The 22,687-nt window shown below is 35.8% G+C and overlaps 2 protein-coding genes across 6 annotated transcripts in view; one reads left to right on the top strand and one right to left on the bottom strand.

The window, feature by feature from the left end:
• map2k4a (mitogen-activated protein kinase kinase 4a) overlaps positions 1-16,167 on the bottom strand; it is a 42,925-nt gene extending 26,758 nt beyond the window's left edge. The window contains exons 1-2 of one of the 5 annotated variants that reach the window (XM_088599611.1): positions 15,711-16,167; positions 14,786-14,821 (exon numbers count right to left, since the gene is read on the bottom strand). In XM_088599611.1, the coding sequence (XP_088455737.1) occupies positions 14,786-14,821; positions 15,711-15,843 (169 nt within the window). In that variant the 5' untranslated portion in view covers positions 15,844-16,167. Of the gene's footprint in view, positions 1-4,476; positions 4,574-14,785; positions 14,822-15,710 lie in introns of those variants that run through there. The other 4 variants (XM_088599613.1, XM_088599612.1, XM_088599615.1 and 1 more) reach the window with 4 other exon arrangements.
• A 1,975-nt stretch (positions 16,168-18,142) lies between these two features.
• On the top strand, positions 18,143-21,772 carry tmem220 (transmembrane protein 220). Its single transcript, XM_088599594.1, has 6 exons — positions 18,143-19,127; positions 19,557-19,586; positions 19,795-19,855; positions 19,967-20,090; positions 20,428-20,487; positions 21,208-21,772. Exons 1-6 carry the CDS (start codon positions 18,999-19,001, stop codon positions 21,338-21,340), a joined length of 537 nt encoding a protein of 178 aa, XP_088455720.1. The 5' UTR covers positions 18,143-18,998; the 3' UTR covers positions 21,341-21,772.
• Positions 21,773-22,687: the final 915 nt, after the last annotated feature.

Below are 22,687 nucleotides of genomic sequence, written 5' to 3'. Positions count from 1 at the left end.
ACACAGCTCATCACCCTCAACACACCATCCCCACTGTCAAACATGGTGGTGGCAGCATCATGGTTTGGGCCTGCTTTTCTTCAGCAGGGACAGGGAAGATGGTTAAAATTGAGGGGAAGATGGATGCAGCCAAATACAGGACCATTCTGGATGAAAACCTGTTGGAGTCTGCAAAAGACCTGAAACTGGGACGGAGATTTATCTTCCAACAAGACAATGATCCCAAACATACAGCAAAATCTACAAAGGAATGGTTCACAAATAAACGTATCCAGGTGTTTGAATGGCCAAGTCAAAGTCCAGACCTGAATCCAATCGAGAATCTGTGGAAAGAGCTGAAAACTGCTGTTCACAAACGCTCTCCATCCAACCTCACTGAGCTCGAGCTGTTTTGCAAGGAAGAATGGGCAAGAATTTCAGTCTCTCGGTGTGCAAAACTGATAGAGACATACCCCAAGCGACTTGCAGCTGTAATCGCAGCAAAAGGTGGCTCTACAAAGTATTAACGCAAGGGGGCCGAATACTTTTGCACGCCCCACTTTTCATTTTTTTATTAGTTAAAAAAGTTTCAAAAATCCAATAGATTTCGGTCCACTTCACAATTGTGTCCCACTTGTTGGTGATTCTTCACATAAAATAAAAAATTTATATCTTTATGTTTGAAGCCTGAAATGTGGCAAAAGGTTGAAAAGTTCAAGGGGGCCGAATACTTTCGCAAGGCACTGTACGTAGTGAAAATTCAGTGAGTGCCCTACAATTATAATTTTTTAGGGAATAAACGGTACAATACCCCAAATTCCATTTCACACTTTATTCCATGAGGGAAAACAGGCTTTTCCTACTGAACTAGTTTCACCTGAATCCAATACACATCACACTAAACATTTTAATACAATGCTAAAAATTGACAGACTGGAAGAAAATAAAAATGTTCGTAGACAAAGAGTTTTACAAAATGGGCATACAGTAAATCATGGTTTAATAAGTTTACTGTACTTTCCCCACTTTGAATAAAAACACTGTGCTCCTTTATCATAAGTATACTATGACTTCAAAAGGGTATATGAACACTGTAGGAAACTGGAACATGTGAAGTTTAGAAGCCACAAATTTCTAAAGGCATTCAAATTCTATGCATGCTTGCACATTTTAAGACATTTAATCACATATTTACAAAATGCAAACAATTTTAAAACTCTGAAGCATCTAAATGCAGCACTTTACTCATCATATTGAACTGAATGAACTCAGAAGCTTTCATTTTGATTTAGTATTCCTAAAATATCTGTGGCATTTTCAAAAGCAGCACTTATTTAAGTGCAATGTTTGCCATTACAGTATCTGCGGTTTTTCCGTTTTTCCAGAGAGCAATCTTGTTAAAGCCACACCGCAACCATATCCCCAGCATATTAATGCAATGTGCTTTTTTCAACCTTTGTTATTTTAAAAGTTCAAAAGCTTGTGGTTGTGTGTTGCTTCCGTGACGAGAAGCATTTACCACAAAGACAAAGGTAACTTTCTCTGCAAACAGAACTACCAGCCGCTACCTCATTAGTTTTTATTTCAAAATCTTGTTTAGGTTTTAAATCTAAAAAATGCATTGCGTTAGCAGTAAAACCTGTTAAGACAACAGTGATTTTTCAAGGATTAAATCAAAGAAAAGAAACAATTGGTTACTAATTTCAAAGTAAACCAATAAGCTGTTTTTAAACACATGATTGCCTATGAGAAAATAGACAACCTCTAAAGTACGCCTCTAAAGTCACATCAAGTGGATGTTCTAAGGATGTGCTGAGTCTAGTAACCACAGTACAATTCACCCTTCAAAAAATGGTTACTTGTAATTCACATCTTAAATCAAACAATGACATTTTTATTAAATCAACACAGCCTGTGTTTGTGCATGTATTTCACTATAGCAGGAAACAATATTATATTATCAACAAACATACGATCGCTTTTTAAATAACTATGTGTCCAATATGATATTGATGTAAAATGTTGCCTCTTTTTTTTCTATGTAAAATACATAAGTTTATAACAGATGTCAAAAAAAGGTTAATACATTGACTTGGTTATAAACACCAGTCATATTTCGTTCTGCTGGGTTAAAATCATTAAGAGAACAAAACACTCACATTGGATATGGGGGGGAAAAACCTGTATACCTGTGGTATGGGTCTTATTTTACACATGCTCTGTGCTTTATTCTGAATGTAATTTTCCACAGAATTAAAATGTCAGCACGTTTAAAAAATCCAGGTCTTAAAAAGTCACAGCACATTTTTTTCATAAAAATCAGAGAAAAGTACTAGAACAAACAGACATTTTCAGTTAATCTTGGGGAAAAAAGGGAGTTAACTTTACCATTAGAGAGTTACATAAAATTCATATAACACGCTTCATAGACAAATTTTGCTACTAGAAATTAATAGCTGAAAACAAGCAAGCAGTATTTAAATATATTAAAAGTATAAAAAATGTACCCTTCCACTTCAGAAATCTTGGCTTAACCTGCCTTTGTTCAACAAACTAAGACATTAATATTCAAGAAAAAGGCCCAGTTAAATGCAGTAGCCTGGAATTTGAATCTGTTGAGTGTCACAGACACCCAAAGCTAGCATAAGGAAAGGGACCTCTGACCCTTTCACAGAACTGTACACATACCAGTACAGTCCAAGATTCACAAAAGTACATATGGCATGTATGGGTTCACAGGGTAAAAGCCTTACACTTCCAAAGACATCCAACAACATGACAGACGCACACTGTAGCCTTTTTATAATGTCTCTGGGCATGTTACCATTATACAGGCTACAGAATTACCAGACATCAAAACTCTTCATAGAAAAAGTAATAGCATGTGACAAATCACACTGACAGCTGTAAACAAGGAATGTGTAATGTCCATTTCAGGAACTTAGCAGAAATATTTTGCAATACATTTGTGTAAATGTATTCTTAATTAAGCATTAGATGTTTTATGAAGCACATTTTAACAAAGATCATGCAATATGTAAAACTGCACAGCTATGTGCTTTTCACAAACTTTAACATATAAATGTGATGAACCATGCAGACTAGAAAACAAGACACCACTGTATGTACAAATATTAAAATACTGCATTTACAATGAAAACGTGATCAAGAATACAGTGAGATATCTGAACTGTGATCCTTCAATAACTCAATATTCAGAAAAATGTATGCTTGTATATGCAAATAACCTAAATGCAAAATACCCTACCTTTGTGCAAAAAAACTTACATTAAATTTCATAACTTAAATTTCACAATCCTTCTAAATATCCAGCACAACATCAATCATAAACATGGAATGTTTCAAGGCTATTTGAGTTTGCTTGGTCTTCCCATAACATTTAATAATTTTTTGCACGTATCTTTATATTTATAATAAAAGACCCATTTATTTACTTTCTGGATCATATGTGGCAGTCATTATTCACCAGTAGTCCCATTACACAGCAGATCAAGTAGAGAAATAAGCTGATGCATAAGCAGAATGAAGATGGAACTTTAAGCAGAGCAAATTGTTTAAAATCTACTCCAGATTTACACAGGATACCAAGTTAACATTGAAAGAACTATGGGATCTTTAATGACCAAGTAGTAAGAGCCTCAGCTTTGCTTAGTATACAGTATGTGAGAATTCAAATATCCACGTGGGCTAACTTCTTTAATACTTCTTTTACTTCCGTATATAATTGTCTCACTGGGTATCCCTGGGATGATGGAAAAAACAAGATTATTGAATTAGATTAATTGGTATTTGTTCAACCAAATCACTTCTCTGAACCTCACAACAGCCATTGGGCAGCTGAAAATGTGCACAACTTTCTCTGAAACCTGCACTGTCGAGGTAGAGACTATTCCTCCCACTGTGAACCCCAAAAGATGTGCAAGAGCTTCACTGACAAAACAGAAGCTCATAGACGTTTGGCATGCCACTGGGGTTGGTGTTGCACTGGACAATCTGGATATGTTACACACAACTGTTTAGGAAGTTCCAGTCACAGTTGGCTAAAGACAAACTACACAACCAGCAGTGTCTGGAGTCTGGACTACAGGACTCAACCAGCACAGAAACAAGGAGCTTGACTACATGCACAATTTGGAAAATCCTACTGTTTGTTTTTTCCTGGTGTGAACAAGAGTTTGCAGGATTTTCAAAATAGTCATTGCATGTTTTAATACCACACTAAATAATTACCAATGACTAAATAATGACAGTGTTACAGACATTTTTAATGGCTTTCCATACAGGGAAACACTGTACCCAAAGCATGGACCAGAGGAAATTCTGGGAGCAGAAAATCTTAAAGGAACTGAAAGTTCTTCACAGTGTGCAATGCACTCAAACAGCACGAATACAATGTAGGGAAATGTAAGGACGATATAATTATGAAAAAGAAAGGTGCAGAATTATTTGATGAGATTAAAAAAGAAAATTATTAACTTAAGCATGAAAACAAGCCAATGGAAGCAAGGACATGATTAAGAAGAAAAGTTGCTAGCAAGGGCTCACCATTGTTCAGCATCAAGGTGGGTAGGTTAGGGATGGTGGGAGCAGCAGAAAAGGGGAGAAAGAAAGAAAGTTTTCATCAAAATAATTGTCTTCACAGTTTCTTTTTGATTCATCCATGGTAAGAAAAACAAAACACAGGAATTCAATTTAGATTAACCCGGTGGAAACTGTGTATCATTACTTTGTCTGATCCATCTTCTTGAGATAACACATACTCAAAATTGAATTCTCTTCAGGATTACCAAAACTATCTTTCTGATCCCCAGCTTAGCAGAAACATTGCCAGTTTTCCAAGGTGGAATGGATAAGGATAACCATGGTGCAGCAAAGATATAATAACAGACAATAAGGCAATTATAATAGCGTTATGGTTAATTCATTCAGTCTTTTTAGATTTTTAGTTTCAACTTCTTCAAGCCGCTTACCAATACATTAAAGCAAACTCTGATTTAAAATGAAAACATTTAACTTATACTTTACTATTAAGGTAAAAATCTCTAACTCCAGTGGTATCTCGTATGCTGTTAATTCATAAGACTTACAGGATAGGGCTTCTGATATTGGTTGATTTAATTTCCAAAATATTTCACAGATTGTCTTTTCAAAATACTTTATGAAACAAAGGGGGGTGAGACTGGACATAGGTTTCAAATGACAACTAAAAAACAATTAACACTGCAATAGCAGCTTGTTTAATCATGCAAAATATAATGCAAAACAAATTAAAAAGAAAAAAAACAGGCAATTCTCCTTTCCAATTGACTTATTTTTGTAATAGGGTTTTAGGTATTAACTTCATATGCCACTTTATTCTGTGCTGCTTTCAGAGAACACATCAACTGTTAACTCTAAATCCTTCTGGCATAAACACAAAGGTATAACACAGACAAGTAGAAAGAAGCCAAACCTTTAAAATTATATTGCTTTAATACTGAATAATCAAAGTAGAAGAATAATAATCAACATTCTTATGAAATAAAATATAACGGTTAATTACAGTCATCACACAAAGCAAGTGAAAAGATATAAAAACTCCATTAATGGGAAGTACAACTAGATAAATGGATCCTCAATCACTGGATAGACATTTCTAAGAGCACTACATTCCAGTCAGAGAATTGTGCTAATGTCTCTTTTAAGACATTTTAAAGAAAAGCTTTCTTTTCTGGTGTTTTTGGGGTTAATGTACAGTTAAGCACTTTTTTTTTTCTGGTAGGAGAGATCAGTTTCACTTGGATTATACTTAGGTAAACGAAAAAAAAAACTTACAACAAGTTGCCATATTTATTAAGGATGGGAAATAACAGTGATGGCTTTGTAAACCTAAAGTAAAATTATGTAAATTAAAACAGTTAATTCTTTTTTTAATTTTACATCACCATTTTGGAGCAACTTAACACAAAATTATAAATGTATGTGCATATATCGTCTTCCTTAAAAATACATATACAGTGGCTATAGAAAATCACCACCTCCTTTTAAAATATTCACCTTTTGTTGCCCTCAAGCCCAAAAAGAAGACAAATAAAATCAGACTTTTTCCAGGTGTATTTACAAATTGTACCTTGCGACATCCAAGTAAAAAAAGAAAGGAAAATTTCTGAAAAAAAAAAAACAAATCTAAGTAAAAAAGTAGCATAGCTAGATTGGATAACACCACCCTGACTTACTTAATACTTGATAGAAGCACCTTTTGCTTGAATTACAGCCTTGAGTCTGTTTGGATACATCTCTACCAACTTCGCATATCTAGAGGGAGGAATATGTGCCCATTCCACCTTACAGAATTGTTCAAGCTCAATCAATCTGCGTGGTGACCTTTGATGGACTGCCCTCTTCAAGCCATGCCAAAGATTTTCGATAGGATTTAGGTCAGGGCTATGACTAGGCCACTCAAGGACATCACCTTCTTGTCCTTCAGCCACTGTACGGTTGTTTTAGCAGTGTGCTTTGGGTCATTGCCATGTTGAAAGGTGAGCCATCTTCCCATTTTCAACTTCCTGGCTAAGAGCTGCAGGTTTTCTTCAAGCATTTGCCTGTATTTTGCACCATCCATCTTCTCTTCTATCCTGACAAGTGCCCCAGTCCATGCTGAAGAGAAACATCCCCATAAGAGGATGCTGCCACCACCATGCTTTACTGTAGGAATTGTGTTTTTTGGATGGTAAGATGTATTGGGTTTTTGCCAGATGTACCATTTTGGTCTCATCTGACCACAGCACCTTTTCCCACTTGGCCACAGAATCTTTAAGGTGCTTTGATGTGGCTTTTTTCTTGCCACCCTCCCATTCAGGCTGGATTTGTGGAGCGCTTGTGATATCGTTGTCACATGCACTGACCAACCTTTGCCATAAAGGCCTGTAGCTTGTTCAAACTTGCCATTGGCCTCTTGGTTAGTCTCCTTCTTGCTCGGTCATCCAGTTTGGAGGGACAGCCTGATCTAGGCAAGGTCTGGGTGCTGCCATACGCCTTCCACTTCTTAATGATGGTCTTGACCGTGCTTCATGGGATACTTAAAGCCTTTGAAATCTTTTTATACCTATTCTCCTGACTTGTGCCTTTCCACAACTTTATCTCGAAGATCTTTCGAGAGCACCTTTCCACCCAGAGTGGCTTATTTGCATTGAAATGCACGTCCAAGCAGTGGAATCCTCTAGAAACAGCTGCTTTTATTCTGAACTAGTGAAAATCACCACAATGGATCACAGGTGGGAGCCAATTAGTTTGTTGTGTGATCTGTAAGGTGATTGGTTATACCTTAGCAAGTTTACAAATGCAACTGTAAGGGGGGTGTTTACTTATCCAAAGAAGGTATTTTACTGTTGTAATATTAATTAATTTTCTACCTTTTTTTACTATTATCTTTTTACATGGTACAACTAGAGCTGGGCGATAATTCTATAACGATAATTATCGCGATATAATTTTCCTTGATATAATTGTAACAAAAGTTTGATAAATGTTCGATATATATGTTTATGCTTTGCACATGATATGCACATGCGCACAAAATACCGCGCGAGTGTGCGTGCGTGTTGCAGACCGGGCAGCTAACAGATTTGTTTAATGTTTCTGCTGTTTGGCAAGTGTTTGCTGTGTTCTTAAAATAAAAAGTTGTTTAATTTACCAGTTAACTGTCTGGTTTCTTCAACTTTCACTCAGGAGAAAAAATCTGCCTTTAAACTTGAAAGAAATAATGATTAGACATTTATCATGATAATTATCTATATCGACTGATATGAACATTTTTATCGTGATAATGTTTTTGGCCATATCGCCCAGCCCTAGGTACAACCATGCAAATCCAAGTATCATAGCAAGTATCATACCAATTTTAGCACTAAGCCTAGAACAGTCTGAAACCCAGTCTGTACTGCATGTCAGGCCTGTGCCCTAACTTGCCAAAATAACAGTTCAGTGGAAATATATCATATCTTTCATAAAGGATGATGCCGATAATAATACTAAACTTTTTGATTTCGTAAAGTACTATTCACTCCAAAGAAAGCTAATGTGTATTACATATAGAAAGTGTCCCAGTGAAGTGCAACACTTCTTATGACAGGCAGCAGTCATTCTGTGCAACAAGCCCCACGTCACAGCAGATCAGAAGAAAAGGGAGAAACTGTGTCACTAACTGAAATGAGAGGGAACCAGATTGTGTAATTTCTAAAGTGTAGCCGGGGCACTCAGGTTAACACCTCTACATTTTCACAAAATGCCATGGAATTTGTAAATACCAAGTAATTGAGTTGACATCTCATCCAAAGGATAGCACAACCTACAGCATTGGCTCCTCTGTTCAATTAATGGAGATTTGGTTTGAAAATTCAGATTCAGAGGTAAGAAAGCTACCTACAGGCCACAAACACCACGTAATACAGCAATAAGTTTTTTGTTTTAAGTTTTACTATTCCAGAATTGACCAGATTGGATTGTAGAATAATGGTAACAGCAATTAAAGGAAATTAAGGTTAGGAGTGATAATGTGTGCACATAAAAAAACAGATATGCCATACAATTAAATATGTTAAAATTGCTATAACAGCGAATATAGCTCCCCAGACTCAAAACACACTGTCCTAGCTTTAAATGCTAACATACATGTATTGTAGATAAAAAATACTGGTTAAAGGGACTTTCGGTGTAACTGGTAGAAATCTACAATACAGGAACCCAGAAATGTTTTATGATTTAATATGTACAGTACTCCCAATACTTTCTTTTTACAGGATATTTGCTTATCAGCAGTGTTTTTACAGAGCAAGTTATCATTATTTCAACATGTAGGTAATGGGATACTGAATATATTTTTTATATAAAGCTCTTAAGAAACACACCCAGTCCGACTCCCTCACTCTGCTTGACTCTACAAAATTCAAAGACTCATTCAGAGACCCATTATGGTTTTCTCATCGTCAATAGATTACGGCAAGCTACAGAACTTAATGGTAGTTATCATGGCTAGTGATGTAAAACTATAGAGCACACTAATCCAGTTTTCCCTCCCCTCTCCACTGGGAAGCCAGACAACTAAGAATGAACAGGATGGAAAGCCATTGGCCTACTGATGACATGACTCATTTTCCCCAACACTCAAGAGTTCAGCTTTAGACAGGTGAGTCACATACAGTATGACCCCAATTTGTGCATGATATTTAATATTATTTTTGTATGATAAACAATGTTACCCATTAGGGCCCTACTTCTAACCATGTGCTGCAGAAAAATGCTATTCAGCTGAGAATTATGAAGAAAAAAGCTATGTGGAATACATAAGGGTGAAAAAAAAAATTAAAGCTTAGGTAATTCCCCAGATGTTCACAAAAGCTATTTCTTCAATATCTTACTTTATATTGCAAATGTACAATAGGAATTGATTTCATTGATGAAGTCAGAGAAGTTCCTCAATTATGCAAAAGCTCATCAGTGTCTTGTCACAGTTGCTAATAAGGACATCAATGGGATAACCCAGTTGGACAACAACCTCAGATATCACATGTGAGCAGAAATAGCATTCCTTTAAGGTTAAAAATAATTTTAAAAACTCCATTAATAATCATCAGCTATGAATTGTTAAATTTCCAAACATATTCAGTACAGTTAGGAAGGACTATGACTGTCTTTAAATCATGTTTTCTAAACATTCTTCATGTAATCAAAGTATTATTCTTCCATTCAAAATAGTGATCAATTAAAAGAAAATAGCTCTGTCTAATTGGACAGACAAGATTGGGCATGTTCACCACAGGCTTTATCAAGGCGGAGAAGGCTAACGCTGCTATATGTCAGCTTATTATCAGCACTTTTGATAATTCAGAAGAAACTTCAGTGGGCCAAATCAGCTCAATAGGCATGCAGAATTATGCACAAAGAAATTTTAAGGCTACCAAGATAGACAACTTAAGTGGATTAAAAGCAGGAACTTTGTGGAAAAAAGACTAGTCTGTCATACTTGAATGTATATGTCTAGTTTCACATCTAGTGACAAAAGATAATTAGCATTGTCAAAATTATTTCCACTTCAGTAATTATACATTTTCTTACATTTTAGATGGAACTGGAGATAAAAAATTATAGTCACCAATTTCAGCACTACATGAATGCAGCAACAGACTGTGATGTTAAATCAGCGAAATATGATTTCCTGTCTTTAAACTCTGGCTCTTAACTACCACCACACATTGATTAATCATTGAGCAAATGAATATTTAAAGCCCATAAAAATGTTTAATCTCCCTTGTATGTCTGTAAGTAGATTTTAAATATTCAAGCATTCTAAAATATGCACTTATTTCACTTACAGTATGTGTGGTACTTTCATAGCTACGTTTCAATGTTAGTTGAAGATTTTTAAATCACAATACAATAAAGGTTAAGAATTAAAATCTATATCCTGTGTTCTAACCTCTATGATTTTTGCTTTGAGGAAAGACCCTGGCTATGGCTAAACAAGATGTTTTTATTTTAGAATAGGCTGTACTATTCTAAAACATGCTTAGTTAACTGAAATACAAACAATTACAATGTTTCTTGAAAATCAAATATGTAAAACACAGCTTACACATGATTATTACAATCGATTATTATACATGGTCATTTTTTTAGCCTTTAAATTTTCATCCAGCTATCACTATGGATTTGCATTATGAGTACGATTTACACTGTAAACTACAGATGGAATTATTCTTTTATTTCAAATGTATTTGATACTATGAAGAACATTAGATCAACATCGAACATAAATCTTAAGGCCAATTTTAAATGAAAAAAACAATTCTGTAATTTTCCTTTTTGTTTCTATATAAGGACTGTATTATATCCCTAATGAAGGATATTAAATATTACTCACAACCCCTGCTCAGAATTTCATCTTAAAGAGAATTAGTCATCACGGCTTTCAGGAAAATCATGAAGCAAGTATGTTGCAAGAGAAACATACAGTAAATTACTCAGAAAAACAATTTGAAAACAAGGAAGATTGTGAGATAAATATACAAATCTTCCCCAAAAACTATACTTAAGAACATAAACAATGTATCTCAATAAATTGATAAATTGTAAAAAAATAACATACAAATAAGCATTATTCATTTTCTCTAAACAATGAGGAACAGAACAGTATGGAGCACATTAAAATAATAAAACAAGGCACTGGAAAGATGTCTGGCAGCTTCAATTTTTTATATAATTCACCACATGTGGGGACAGTAGGGGCAAAAATAAAACCATGCCAGGCAGAGGCCTATTATAAGGCATGATGGGAATTTAAATCCTGGATAATTTTCCGCCATGACATTATACCAAAGAGGCAGGAAAGTATCAGAATTCAGATGCATGCAGCTTACCTTTTGCACTCATTTATAAAGTGAACAGAGCAAATCTGCTTCTGTAAAAATAGCAAGGTACACCTATACTGGCAGATGACTATGCTAATGGCAAAAATGACTGTCAGGATCTGATTTAATTATTTTGTTTTCCCTATGAACAATTGTGTGTGTAGGTGATGTCATACAAAAGCAGTTCAGCTGGCAATACTATAAAGTTATGGAAATAAGGACCAAACTCAGAACTTAGAACTCAGTTTGTATCTACTGTTCCTTTAAATAACACCCTCTATATAATCAGGAGTGCTCTAGTAGCACACAACACTGTTATTTTCTGTCTACATGAATGTTTTATAAAGAAATTTCATTGTGTTACTCAATAGAAAAATATACATTTACTACATTTTGTTCTATTTTTGCTGTCTGTTCCCATATCAAACAAAACCCCCCTTTCAACACATCAGCATACATCAATGATCATGTAATTACTGTACATTACTAGAATATGGCAAAGAAACAAATCTGAATTAAAGAAAACCCCTGGGAAACAGGTATTGTTACAAAAAACAGGTATTGTTTTTACTGTTATGAAGTTAATTAAATCCAAGAAGAGTTTATGCTGCAATGAGAGATTCATGATGCTTTTTAACATTTGTCATTAACAGATTCAATAAAAGGGGCTATCTACTATCAAATCTCAAGCTAGTAGCATTAACAAGGCCATCGATAGAATGAAAGCTAGCTAAATATCTGCAACACAATCTTTGCAGTAGATTGCTGATGTTATTACGTGGGAATTCTCTCCCACTCCCATCATACAACCTGCACAAATCATGCAATAAAGCCACAGGTATACAAGGAGTCCAAGAAAATATTTTTCCCTGCTAGAACATTGTCACATCAGGACTGGTGGGAGGGCGGCAAGTGAGATTCCAGGAATTGATCAATGTAGCACCATGCGATCAGGTTGCCATTAATCACAAGTGGAGTTTTCTAGTGACTAGACACTCCTGGCCAGGCTATCACACTTGGAACTCCCCATTGATCTTGGCAAGGTGTCATGACTCATAGTCTTTAATGGACAGACTGAATTTGTCTATAATGCCTTGCCAGGTTAGAAACTGAACACCCCCAGTTGACGAGTGACAGTGAGCTGACTTAGTCCAGCTTCCAACACACGGACAGAACAAAGGAATTGTTCTCTAGATAGGAAGGGTATACTGATTTCTTTCTACATTTGAACATGAAAAGAACGGTTAGAGGTTAGCTTTTTTCCCCCAAGGCTAATGAATCCATTGATCTCATTTTTTAAATATATTTAATTGATTTGCCCAGCTGAGCTTTCACACTATTACAAAAGGAAGCCTTCATTGTGTTAATCACAAGAAATAAAGTAGCTTACACACGGCAGCTGCAGAAATAACTAAGAAACAAATAAAGTATAAAATAAGTACATAAGAAAGGTTACAAATGAGAGGAGACTATCTGTCCCTCTTAGTACAGATAGCTACAGACAGCTAGTACTTAACTATCTGTAGATAGTAGTAGCTGGTAGCTAATTGATCCAAATGTCTTCCTTCTTTTAAAGGAAGCCAGGATTATCAGCATCAAAAACATAGCTGCACAGCTCTAGTTCTAGACGTTATGTAAAGAAGTGCCTCCTATTCTTAGTTTTAAATGTACTTCCCTGCTTGTTTTCTTACAAGATTTTCACAAGACATTCAACGGGTCAAATGGCCACATGACCTGATCCCAATAAACTCTCTGACAAATAAGGTGCTTAAGCAATTATTCAACAGTCAAAGTAAGGTATGTGCATCATGGTCAGTCATGACTGATCATTTAATCAAACATGCTGAAAACATATTTAATATTCAAATCTATTTTGTGTTGGAAAAGAAAAAAAATAAGAGTGACAAGCTTTTTTCTGATGCCCACTATATGTACTGTCACTTCAAAGTCAGATGTGTATATGCCTTATGATATGACGAGACTGAAGAAAATATACTGTATTTATGTACATGTGAAAGCTTAATCTAGTTTAATAGCACTGTCAATACTAATACAAGCTATTCATTAAAGCTGAGTAATAATAAGAACTTTAAAGCTTCATTCTACAGCTTTGCAGAAACTGTAGAATTTGTGTTTTGAACTACTGTGAAGTTAATTAAATCCAACATGGTTTTATTAAAATTCCCCATGAAAAGTACCTTAGCAGCTAAAGATCAAGCTGTTCCTTTCTTCACAATGGTCAAAAAGCCAACTTATAATGATAGTAGTGCTAGTAACTAATTGATACAAGGGCCTCACCATGGTGTATTTTGAAGAATAACACAGAATCAGCTTTGCTAATATGATGGGATAGCTTGTTACTAACACCTACAACTTCCAAAAACTCCTTTTATTCAACTTACCTCCTTTAAGCCTAGTTATTATTTTCAGTGTATGTCCTCTACACCTGGACTGTATTTCCATCTGTGTTATCTGCAGTTAATCTACAGTAGGCTATCTTCAATGTGCTTGGACACCTAACCCATTCATGTGACTTTTAGCAGGATACAATTATGTAACTATGCCACACAGCTGCACAGCAATAATAAGGAACTGCTGCACTTTTAACAAGGCTTGTAATTCAGCAAACGCATGGCAATTGCAGGACTATGCTCAAACACAGAACAAGCTCGAACTGCATTCTTCAATTTGACTTCTTGCAGCTCGGCAAGCTTTGGCAGTACTCCTAAGGGATTCCAATCAATTCAAACTTAGTAAATAGCCAAAATATTAAGCTATGAAACAACAGCTTTTGCCAGCACCTTTTCCTTTAGTGCCATAAACTAAAAGTGAAAAACATACTGCCAACCCCTGGCCTAATGGACACACAAAATGGGAGTAAAATATTAATACTGCATGCGTTGCACAGACATTTCTTTCACATAACAATATGGAAATTCAAGGTAAAAAGCATTCCAATGGACATAAATACTTTTTCACCAACTACTCTTATTTGAATGGGAATTTCCTGCATATTTTACCCATGTGCTGACTGTGCAAATATTGGCATTTCAATCACATATAAGTCCTACAGAATTTAATACTACACAATAAAAGTAGTTAATATATACGGCATGAACTAATAAAGAGTAGACTACTATTTCACTGGTATAAACAGATAAAAACAGTGGATACAGTACGTGTTCTTTTAAAAGCTTCAACATAAAATGCTTTCTTTCCTTAGTATTTAATACAAAAGGGCTTTTATCACAACAGAGATGCATTAGTAACATCCCCAAGCACTGCAGCCACATTGAGATGTTTATTTTGTGTCTGACAGCACTGCACTTAAAAACACATTTTACTTCTGACTTCATAAAACATTACTACAGTACATTCCTATAAAATAGATAATAGAGTACCTGTTTCATTCTGACACCTCCAGCACGTGTTGGTCTCTGCAAGGTTTAAATGAAACATTTTATTCCTTGTATAATGCAACAATGTGTTATTAATCATGACTGTATTCATCTCGCCTACATGATTATCATGGCGCATTAGTTCATAAAATCTTCTGGCCATCGAATGTACATAAAGGAAGGGAAATCTGCAATATTTTTTTCTACAGTGCCCATTTTGTTAAATATTTTATTGGCTGGAGATTTAAAGAAATTGCTACAGTAATCCACACAGCGTTTGTACAGCTTCAGAGTTCGATTTTTTTTTTATTTCATTTGCGGCGTAACATTAGCACTAAAACCATTATTAAACAACCTGTAGCAAGAATAAGCACTGCATAGTAGTCTTCAATAGCATAGGTATATGTGAACCAGGCTACTTACTGCACGTGAGGCCTTGAAATATCAAAAATAACACAACACAAGAAATGACAAAGCTCATTTAATTGAGCAGGTCACTGCAGCTTTCTAGCGGTATCCCTGAGTTTAACCTTTCACATTTGCAATGTAAAAAAATGGAACTGAATTTTAAAAGAAATGAAAAATATAATTTAAAAATCCGTATAAAACTAGACTATTTAGGCCTTTGGCCATAAAAATCATTCAGTGAAAACCGCCCCATAGAAATCCAGATCTGTAAAGTGATTTAACACGATGTCTAACACGTCTCGATCTCGCAATCTTCTGGATTTTAGAAATGCCACGGAGAGGTAAATTAAAAGCTTCCTAAACATAGAGAGGCCTACAGACAGTGGCGATAAGGAAATGCAAACTGCATCGCTACGGTGCAGCATTACTAGAGTACACAGTGAGACTTTCACCAATCATGTTCTCCAATTATTCTGATAAAATAAAAACGTTTACGGACTTTTTGTTTTCTGGCGCTTACCCTGCATGCTGCTCACGGTTGTTATGTGTTGAGACTGGGACTGGTGCTGATGTGATGTAGATGTAGATCCTGCGTTATTGCTGTTGTTGCTGGAAGAGGTTGTTGAGTTGGTGCTGGGGCTGGGAGTCGCCATTGTTGTGTTTGATTCCAGCAGCAGCACTGAGGCTGCAATGCAGTGAGTGGCTTCACCCTTCACAGGCAGGGACACCTAGCTACAGAACTCAATATAGCACTACACCGCTTCAGTCTAAAACCCTTCAAAGTCTCGCAGGACACCTAGCTACGAAACTCAACATAGCAGAATACAATTTATATAATAAACTACTATTCAGTTTTGAACCATTGAGCAATCACGAGACAACTAGCTTGAGAAACCAGCACTACACAATACAGTACTCGGTTGAAGTACTGTATGTGACCAGCCCGTCAATTTCCGCCTACGTAGTCTGACAGCGCCTCAAAATCCACAATAAAGCAATAAAGTCTGATAAAGTCCGAGTATTTCCCATTCCACAGTAATCACCAGACCACTCCTAGTGCTATAAATGAAAGCCCTGAATTAAAAGGAGCCAAGACACACTAGGCATAAAATTTGCGGTGCGAGTTGTAGTTAGTCCCACTTTATGAATAGTAAAGCCGTTGTTCAATCTAAGTTACATATTTTCAAATTATGCAAGGATTTGGCTATACTCTCCTCCCCCACCCAAAAATGGCAGTTCTGCAACCTAATATGATTTTAGTGCTGAATGTAGAATAATTACTTGGAGATTTTCGTATACAAAAATTAAATACTACCTTTATGCCCTTACGTTTGACATAAATCAAAGCAGCTATAATAGCTGCAATATAAAACAAAAGAACTGGACTGCTATAAATAGTAGCCGTTTGGGGGTTGGGGTCCCTGTAGTTGTTTATTCCTTTTGGGGATTTGGGGATTTTAGGTTGTGTCAGAGTGGGATTACAGGATGACAATTCAGACTGAACAGGCAAGTGTGTGAATGTGGAGTGTGACTTACAGTAGGACCTGCAGTGCTAAGTAGTGGTTAGTATCTGTGAGTTACAGCAGCTGTAAGAACTTTCATTTATTTTCAACATGTCCACATTATCATTATTGAACTGTAGTTTGACCTTCTGTCTCAGGAGGTCCTGAAGCAGAAGGGAATTGGAGACTAGGAGACAGGAGAGATAGAAACACAAATGCCATGTTGTAAAAAGGAGTACTCTCTGGGTCATTGTAAATACAAATTTGTTCTCTAAATACTATAAAGTATTGATGAGTAGTGGAGTAGTGTGTGTAGTGGAGAATATGTGTACCTTTCTTAGGGCGGTGCAGTGGCTCTGTGGTTAAGGATCTGCGCCTGTGGCTAGAAGGTTGCCGGTTTGTATCCTTCAGCCTGCAGAAAAATCCTACCCCATTGGGCCCCTAAGCAAGGCCCTTAACCCCAACTGCTCCAAGGTCACTGTATAAATGGCTGAGCCTGCACTCTGACCCCAAGCTTCTCTCCCTGTCTGTGTGTCTCACGGAGAGCAAGTTGGGGTATATTGAAAAGACAAATTCCTAATACAAGAAATTGTATATGGCCAATATATGATCTTATATTTCTTACTGCGGCATTATTGACTAGAAAAGCCTTTATAGAAGTGTACTGTAGTATGTCTACATATCCATAAATAGCGTACCAAGAGGCCATATTGCCTAGGTAAAGATGTAGTATATGTAAATATATATTAATAATGCCTCTATCCCTATATGTCTATGGCGTGATGTTTTGACTCTTACATGTTGGAATGTTTCTTTATTATAAGCATGACTCTTCTGAGAGGAGAATGCCCATAACTGTGTTCAGTAGGTGTGGTTGCTTATGACCGTCAGTGTGAGATTCCCCACACTGTCACATCACCACAGTCCTTGGGGGTATAATAAGGGCCCCTTTTAGAGAGAGAGAGAGCCAAAACCACAACAGGTCCCAATCCTACTGGGAGAGGGAGGAGGGAACTCAGTTGATCTGGCAGCCCAGTATGTGATCTCCTGTCACAGCCTGAGGAACAGTGAGTCCGTCTCCCACTAATGCTCCAGCCGCCTACGGTATATGTCAATATTATATAATATGTCTTTGTTGTAAATGTCTGTAACATGTCTGTAGATTTTATTTTACTTCTACTTTTTGTTTTGTTCTATGTTAATTTTATTATTTTTATTTGCTTTGGCAACACTGATTGTACCCATCGGTCATGCTAATAAAGCACCTTGAATTGAATTGAGAGAGAGAGAGAGAGAGAGAGAGAGTTAATGCAGTTAGTGTCAGTCTGTGGGGCGTGTGTTGGTGCAGTCAATTGTCTGAGCTGCCTCTTTCAGATAAATAAAAAGCACACCACCCTTTTGGAGTCAGAAGATATCCTTTATCTTCAGGACTTGCATAGATGCTGAGCAGTGTTACAATAATGTTAGTGGTGTCAGAGTGGGATTACAGGATGACAATTCAAACTGAACAGGCAAGTCAGTAGAAGGGCAATAAAAGCGAAGCACAGGACCACCAGTGTCTTCCAGGAGCCAGCTGACAGTAAACAGACTCCCGATACAGGAGGAAGATGTAACTGGGGAGCAAAGAAAAACAGGCAGCAGAAAATTCATACAGAGATGAAAGGCACTAGGCAGGCCCCTCGACCCTGCTGGAGTGGAGGAGAGGTGGAGGAAGAACTCCTGCATCACCTCCAGACCTCCTTGCGGCATGGGAATAGATCAGGAAGATAGAAGACTGGTTGCAACAGTCAGCTTTTTAAATGGCTGAGTGGACCTGTGGAGGCACAGTTCACTTTTATGATGGCAGTGAGCAAGACCTGGCTCATTGTCCGGATCACTGAGGTTTTATGTCTGCCAGAGTAACATGGTAGTATGGCAGGTGCATGACCAACTAGTATAACTGGAGAACAGTTACAATAACAGCAACATAACAGCATTTTAATATTCTTTATTGTTCCTCTAAAGACATATGTCCAGATCTTTTCTTCTGTACCTCGATAAATACGCATTTATTTAAATGTTTGTTAACAGTAGATAACAACAGTTTACTACAGTATTCTCACAAGATCTACCAAAATTTTAAACTTTGTGCTTTCGCTTAATGCACAATGCACAATGTACAGTACAATACTATTAATTTGTGCTCTGTAGCTACGCTAATGGAACTATAATTCCCAAACTGCATTGCAAATGTCCATGTGATCTGACTCAAACTCAATAATGGCAGTTTCTTTTCTCTGAGCAAAGTACTGAAGAAAATAAATAAAATGAGCAAGAAACACGAATTAACAAAAAACGGAAAAACAAAAAGCGGGTCTTCGGAGTGTTTTCAAGTATTATGGAGAAGCTGCAATTTGTGTATGTTTTTTTTCTTTGCTTTAGCGGCATATGTGCAGGCAAGTACCGTACTAAAGACAAATGTGACTGGTTTTGGAAATTAAAGTGCAGTTGTTTTTATATATTTGTTTAAACTCTTTTATATCTTTATGGGTGTGTGTATGCTGTTTATATTAATAAATAGTACTGAGGCTGGTTACGTTTTGGTGACAAAATAAAATTGTTTTAGAATTTAGAAGTCATAAGCACATATATTTCAACACTGTCATACTTAAGGAATTCGATGTCATCGTTCTCAAACACTGAATGCATTTTATGTATTTTGAGCAATATGCGGTATGGATAACCCAACATCCACAAACGTATTGTTTCTCTCATGGCATAAACGTTTTTTGTTTTAAAAAAACACTTTTAAAACTATTTTTTTTATCATTGTTGCTCTTTCAAACTAGACAGAACATCAATTTAATTATTTTTGATTATTCCAGATCAATGACCCCGATGCTGGCATATGGATGGTGAGTCCTAAACAGTACACTGTAGTACGAAGTATAAAACTAAATTCTTCACTTCAGAGAAAGCATACGAACTCTACCAGTGCGTATCTTCAAATGCATCTTGAATGGACTCTGAAAAACATCGAGCGACACCTGCTGGCTGTATTTGGAAAATGTTACTGTTTTTATTTCCTGACTTCCAATATTATAAATGCGTTTGTATTTACAGGTTGCATATTCAATCCCAGCTTCTTTGTGTTTTCTGATAAGCCTTAAGCCTCCAATTACAGGTATGACTCTATCCTGATATCTGTTTTTATGTCATGAAAGCTGATCCAGTCCCTCCTATGTTATGTAGCTCAGTAACTTTGCAAAATCAAGATGAATGTGTTGTTTTTCAGAGGTATTAATCTGGAGGAGACTATCTGATCTTCATATGCTTATTTGTGCTGCTGTAGCTGCCATGTTGGGATGGTCCTTGTATAAAAGTAAAGCTGAAAATATCTTCCAGAAAGAAGAAGGAAGGTAATTGTCACTTTTCTATCCATAGGTAAACTCTGGCATAGGTTTGAGCAATTAATATTAAAGACTGATTTTATAATTGATTCCTTAGTTTTATTTAGTAAATCCTAATGGATTGGCATCTGTTCTGAAAACACAACTATCAAGAAAATATAATTAAACATGTCAGTTATATTGGTCAAGAAAAAAAAGAATTGAATGTAATCTTAAGTATAGTTATATACACCATTGATGTAATCACCCTTTACTTTTATTTTTGGAAGTATTGTTACACTTCACTTGGTTTTAATCTCTCTCACCTTAGTTGATCACTGTATCATTTTTTTTGCTGTTCTCTAAGAGAGTTCTCTGGATTAGTATTAATCGTGGTATGGCTGATCCTGTGTCGTCATTCAGGAAGGTGAGTTTTTCCTCTTGTTTTATTCATTGGTGAGAAATGTGATTAAAATATACAATGTTTACACTCTAATAGATATTCTAATGCAGTTTCTTCATTTTACAGTTCATTTTATCTAAAGGTACTGTAATGCATCTAAATCTATTTCTTTAACCGAAGGTTAAAACCTTTTTTACTTTACTCTCCTATATTAAAATAGCTGTTAAAAGGAATTCAAGGAATTCAAAACAATCAAAAGTTGTTTCTTTATCCATATTTTCTTAATAAAAACAGAGGCAAGAATCATAGAAAAAGTAGATTTTTACTTATATTGTATACTTTTATATTTAAGTAGGTAGCTGTGTCAGCATGTGTAGGCTAAAGGTTTATTCCATGCCGAAAAGAGAAGAAACCCAAGGCTCCACAGCCGAAACATTATGTTTATTTTCTTCTCTTTTCGGCATGGAATAAACGTTTACTTGTTCCTTAACTTTTGAAAACTAAAATGGGACATATCGTACTTCCTTTCTACAATGTCAAATTATAGTTTAGTGATGAGATACGTAATAATTTGGGCTTCCTTCTAATGACACTGAAGTCAAAATGAAATTGCAGAAGTTTTAGATTGACTTTTTCGATTGACTGTTTTTAAAATGTACAACATTGGGTAATGTTTTCATCCAGCCCAATAAAAGTCATTTTAAAATAGGTTCAGCATATCCAGCTATTTGTTTTCTATTTCAGGAATTCAGTTGGAGCCTTAAGAGTTTCCACTGCTGTGGGAATCACAGCTTTCCCTTTGGTGACATGGCTGTACTACTACATCAACAAGGAGCTGAGGTCCTCCTGGCCCTCACATTGTAAAACCGCACTGTAAATTACAAGAAAGAATATTAAGATAAACCTGTGTTTATAATACCACTGAATATGTTCCAATGTTTACAATTACTGAATATGTTTGTAAATAACCTGACGTACACAGTAAATCCAATTTGCATTTTTGCATCAAAAGTTAATAAGATAATTCAAACGTGATACCTGTTTGATTGTAGAATACATACATGAAGTATATTTTGTCTCACTGCATTACACAGTTAGGTTTATCCTTAATGTATTTAGAATTTTTCTCTACAAAAAGCCTTTGAACTTTGTGAAGTCAAGAAATTTGAACTGAAGAAATCTTTGGGGATTCCTTATATAATGAACTAAAAGAACAGCACTAATTCAGTATCAAAGTTGTCAACAGGACCTTTGTAGAAATACTTTTGACCTAAAATATAGCATTTAATAAAATCTAAGTTTTACCAGACCTTTTAGACCTTAATTGTATTTCTTGAATAGTAATTTAATTTAAAACCATATTGCTCAAAACATGGCTAATGTTGGACATATACTGGCAACTAACACACCTAAAAGAGCTGGAAGACCTTCTGTAACTTAACCACATAGTATATATAACACTGTTGGGGTATTTTTGGTTATCTAAAAGTATAGCAAATGACACATTTTCCAAGGGTGACTTGAGACAAATAACATGCCTTAAGCATCCAAGCACTATAATTTAATAACAAAAGCATCAGAAGAAAAACAAACATGACATATTAATTTTGTTTTCCCAAGTTACTTGTCTTGATTTGCTAAACTGCTGGGAATCATATTATCAAAATTAACAAGAACGTATTTTTCAGACAAAGACATATCAAAAATGAAAATAAGACTATATGCTCATTCTTAAATGTACAAGTGACTGCATTTAGAAATTTACTATTTACAGGCTACGTATATTTCCAACTCAGCTGGGTTTCTTCAGGATCAGTTTCAGACCCCTGATCTAAGCCTACCAGTTTAAAATCAGAAATAAGTAAATACCACGAGCAGAAAGGTGGCATTACATAAGTTTAGGTTAACCATGAACAGACACTTATTTTTTTTTAATCAAGCAAACATTAAAAGTGTTTCTGAAAGAATTTAAAGTGATTATGCAAATTTGAACAACAACAATAATAGCAGTTTTGTTTTGTGAAGTTAAACGCTTTTTATGATTTCTTCAGGTTCCAAAATAACATGTAAACCAACATCGAGGATGTTGCAGTATTCATAAAATATTGCATTATTTAATAAATAAATAATTAATTCATAAAAGGCACACTGATAGCCAAACCAACCATGTAGTTTCCAGCCTAGCAATCAGCCCCATAGAATTGTCCCTTTTTATGTTAGACAT

The sequence above is a fragment of the Lepisosteus platostomus genome, chromosome 11 (assembly GCF_059453375.1).
Source record: "Lepisosteus platostomus isolate fLepPlt1 chromosome 11, fLepPlt1.hap1, whole genome shotgun sequence".
NCBI classification, from domain to species: domain Eukaryota; kingdom Metazoa; phylum Chordata; class Actinopteri; order Semionotiformes; family Lepisosteidae; genus Lepisosteus; species Lepisosteus platostomus.
This window is presented reverse-complemented; position numbering and strand designations above follow the sequence as displayed.

Coding starts and splice junctions, on each gene's coding strand:
- tmem220 (XM_088599594.1), top strand. CDS start 18,999: ATGAGCAAGAAACACGAATTAACAAAAAACGGAAAAACAAAAAGCGGG. Junction 19,587..19,794: donor CCGATGCTGGCATATGGATG/GTGAGTCCTAAA, acceptor TTGTATTTACAG/GTTGCATATTCAATCCCAGC. Junction 20,488..21,207: donor CTGTGTCGTCATTCAGGAAG/GTGAGTTTTTCC, acceptor TTTCTATTTCAG/GAATTCAGTTGGAGCCTTAA.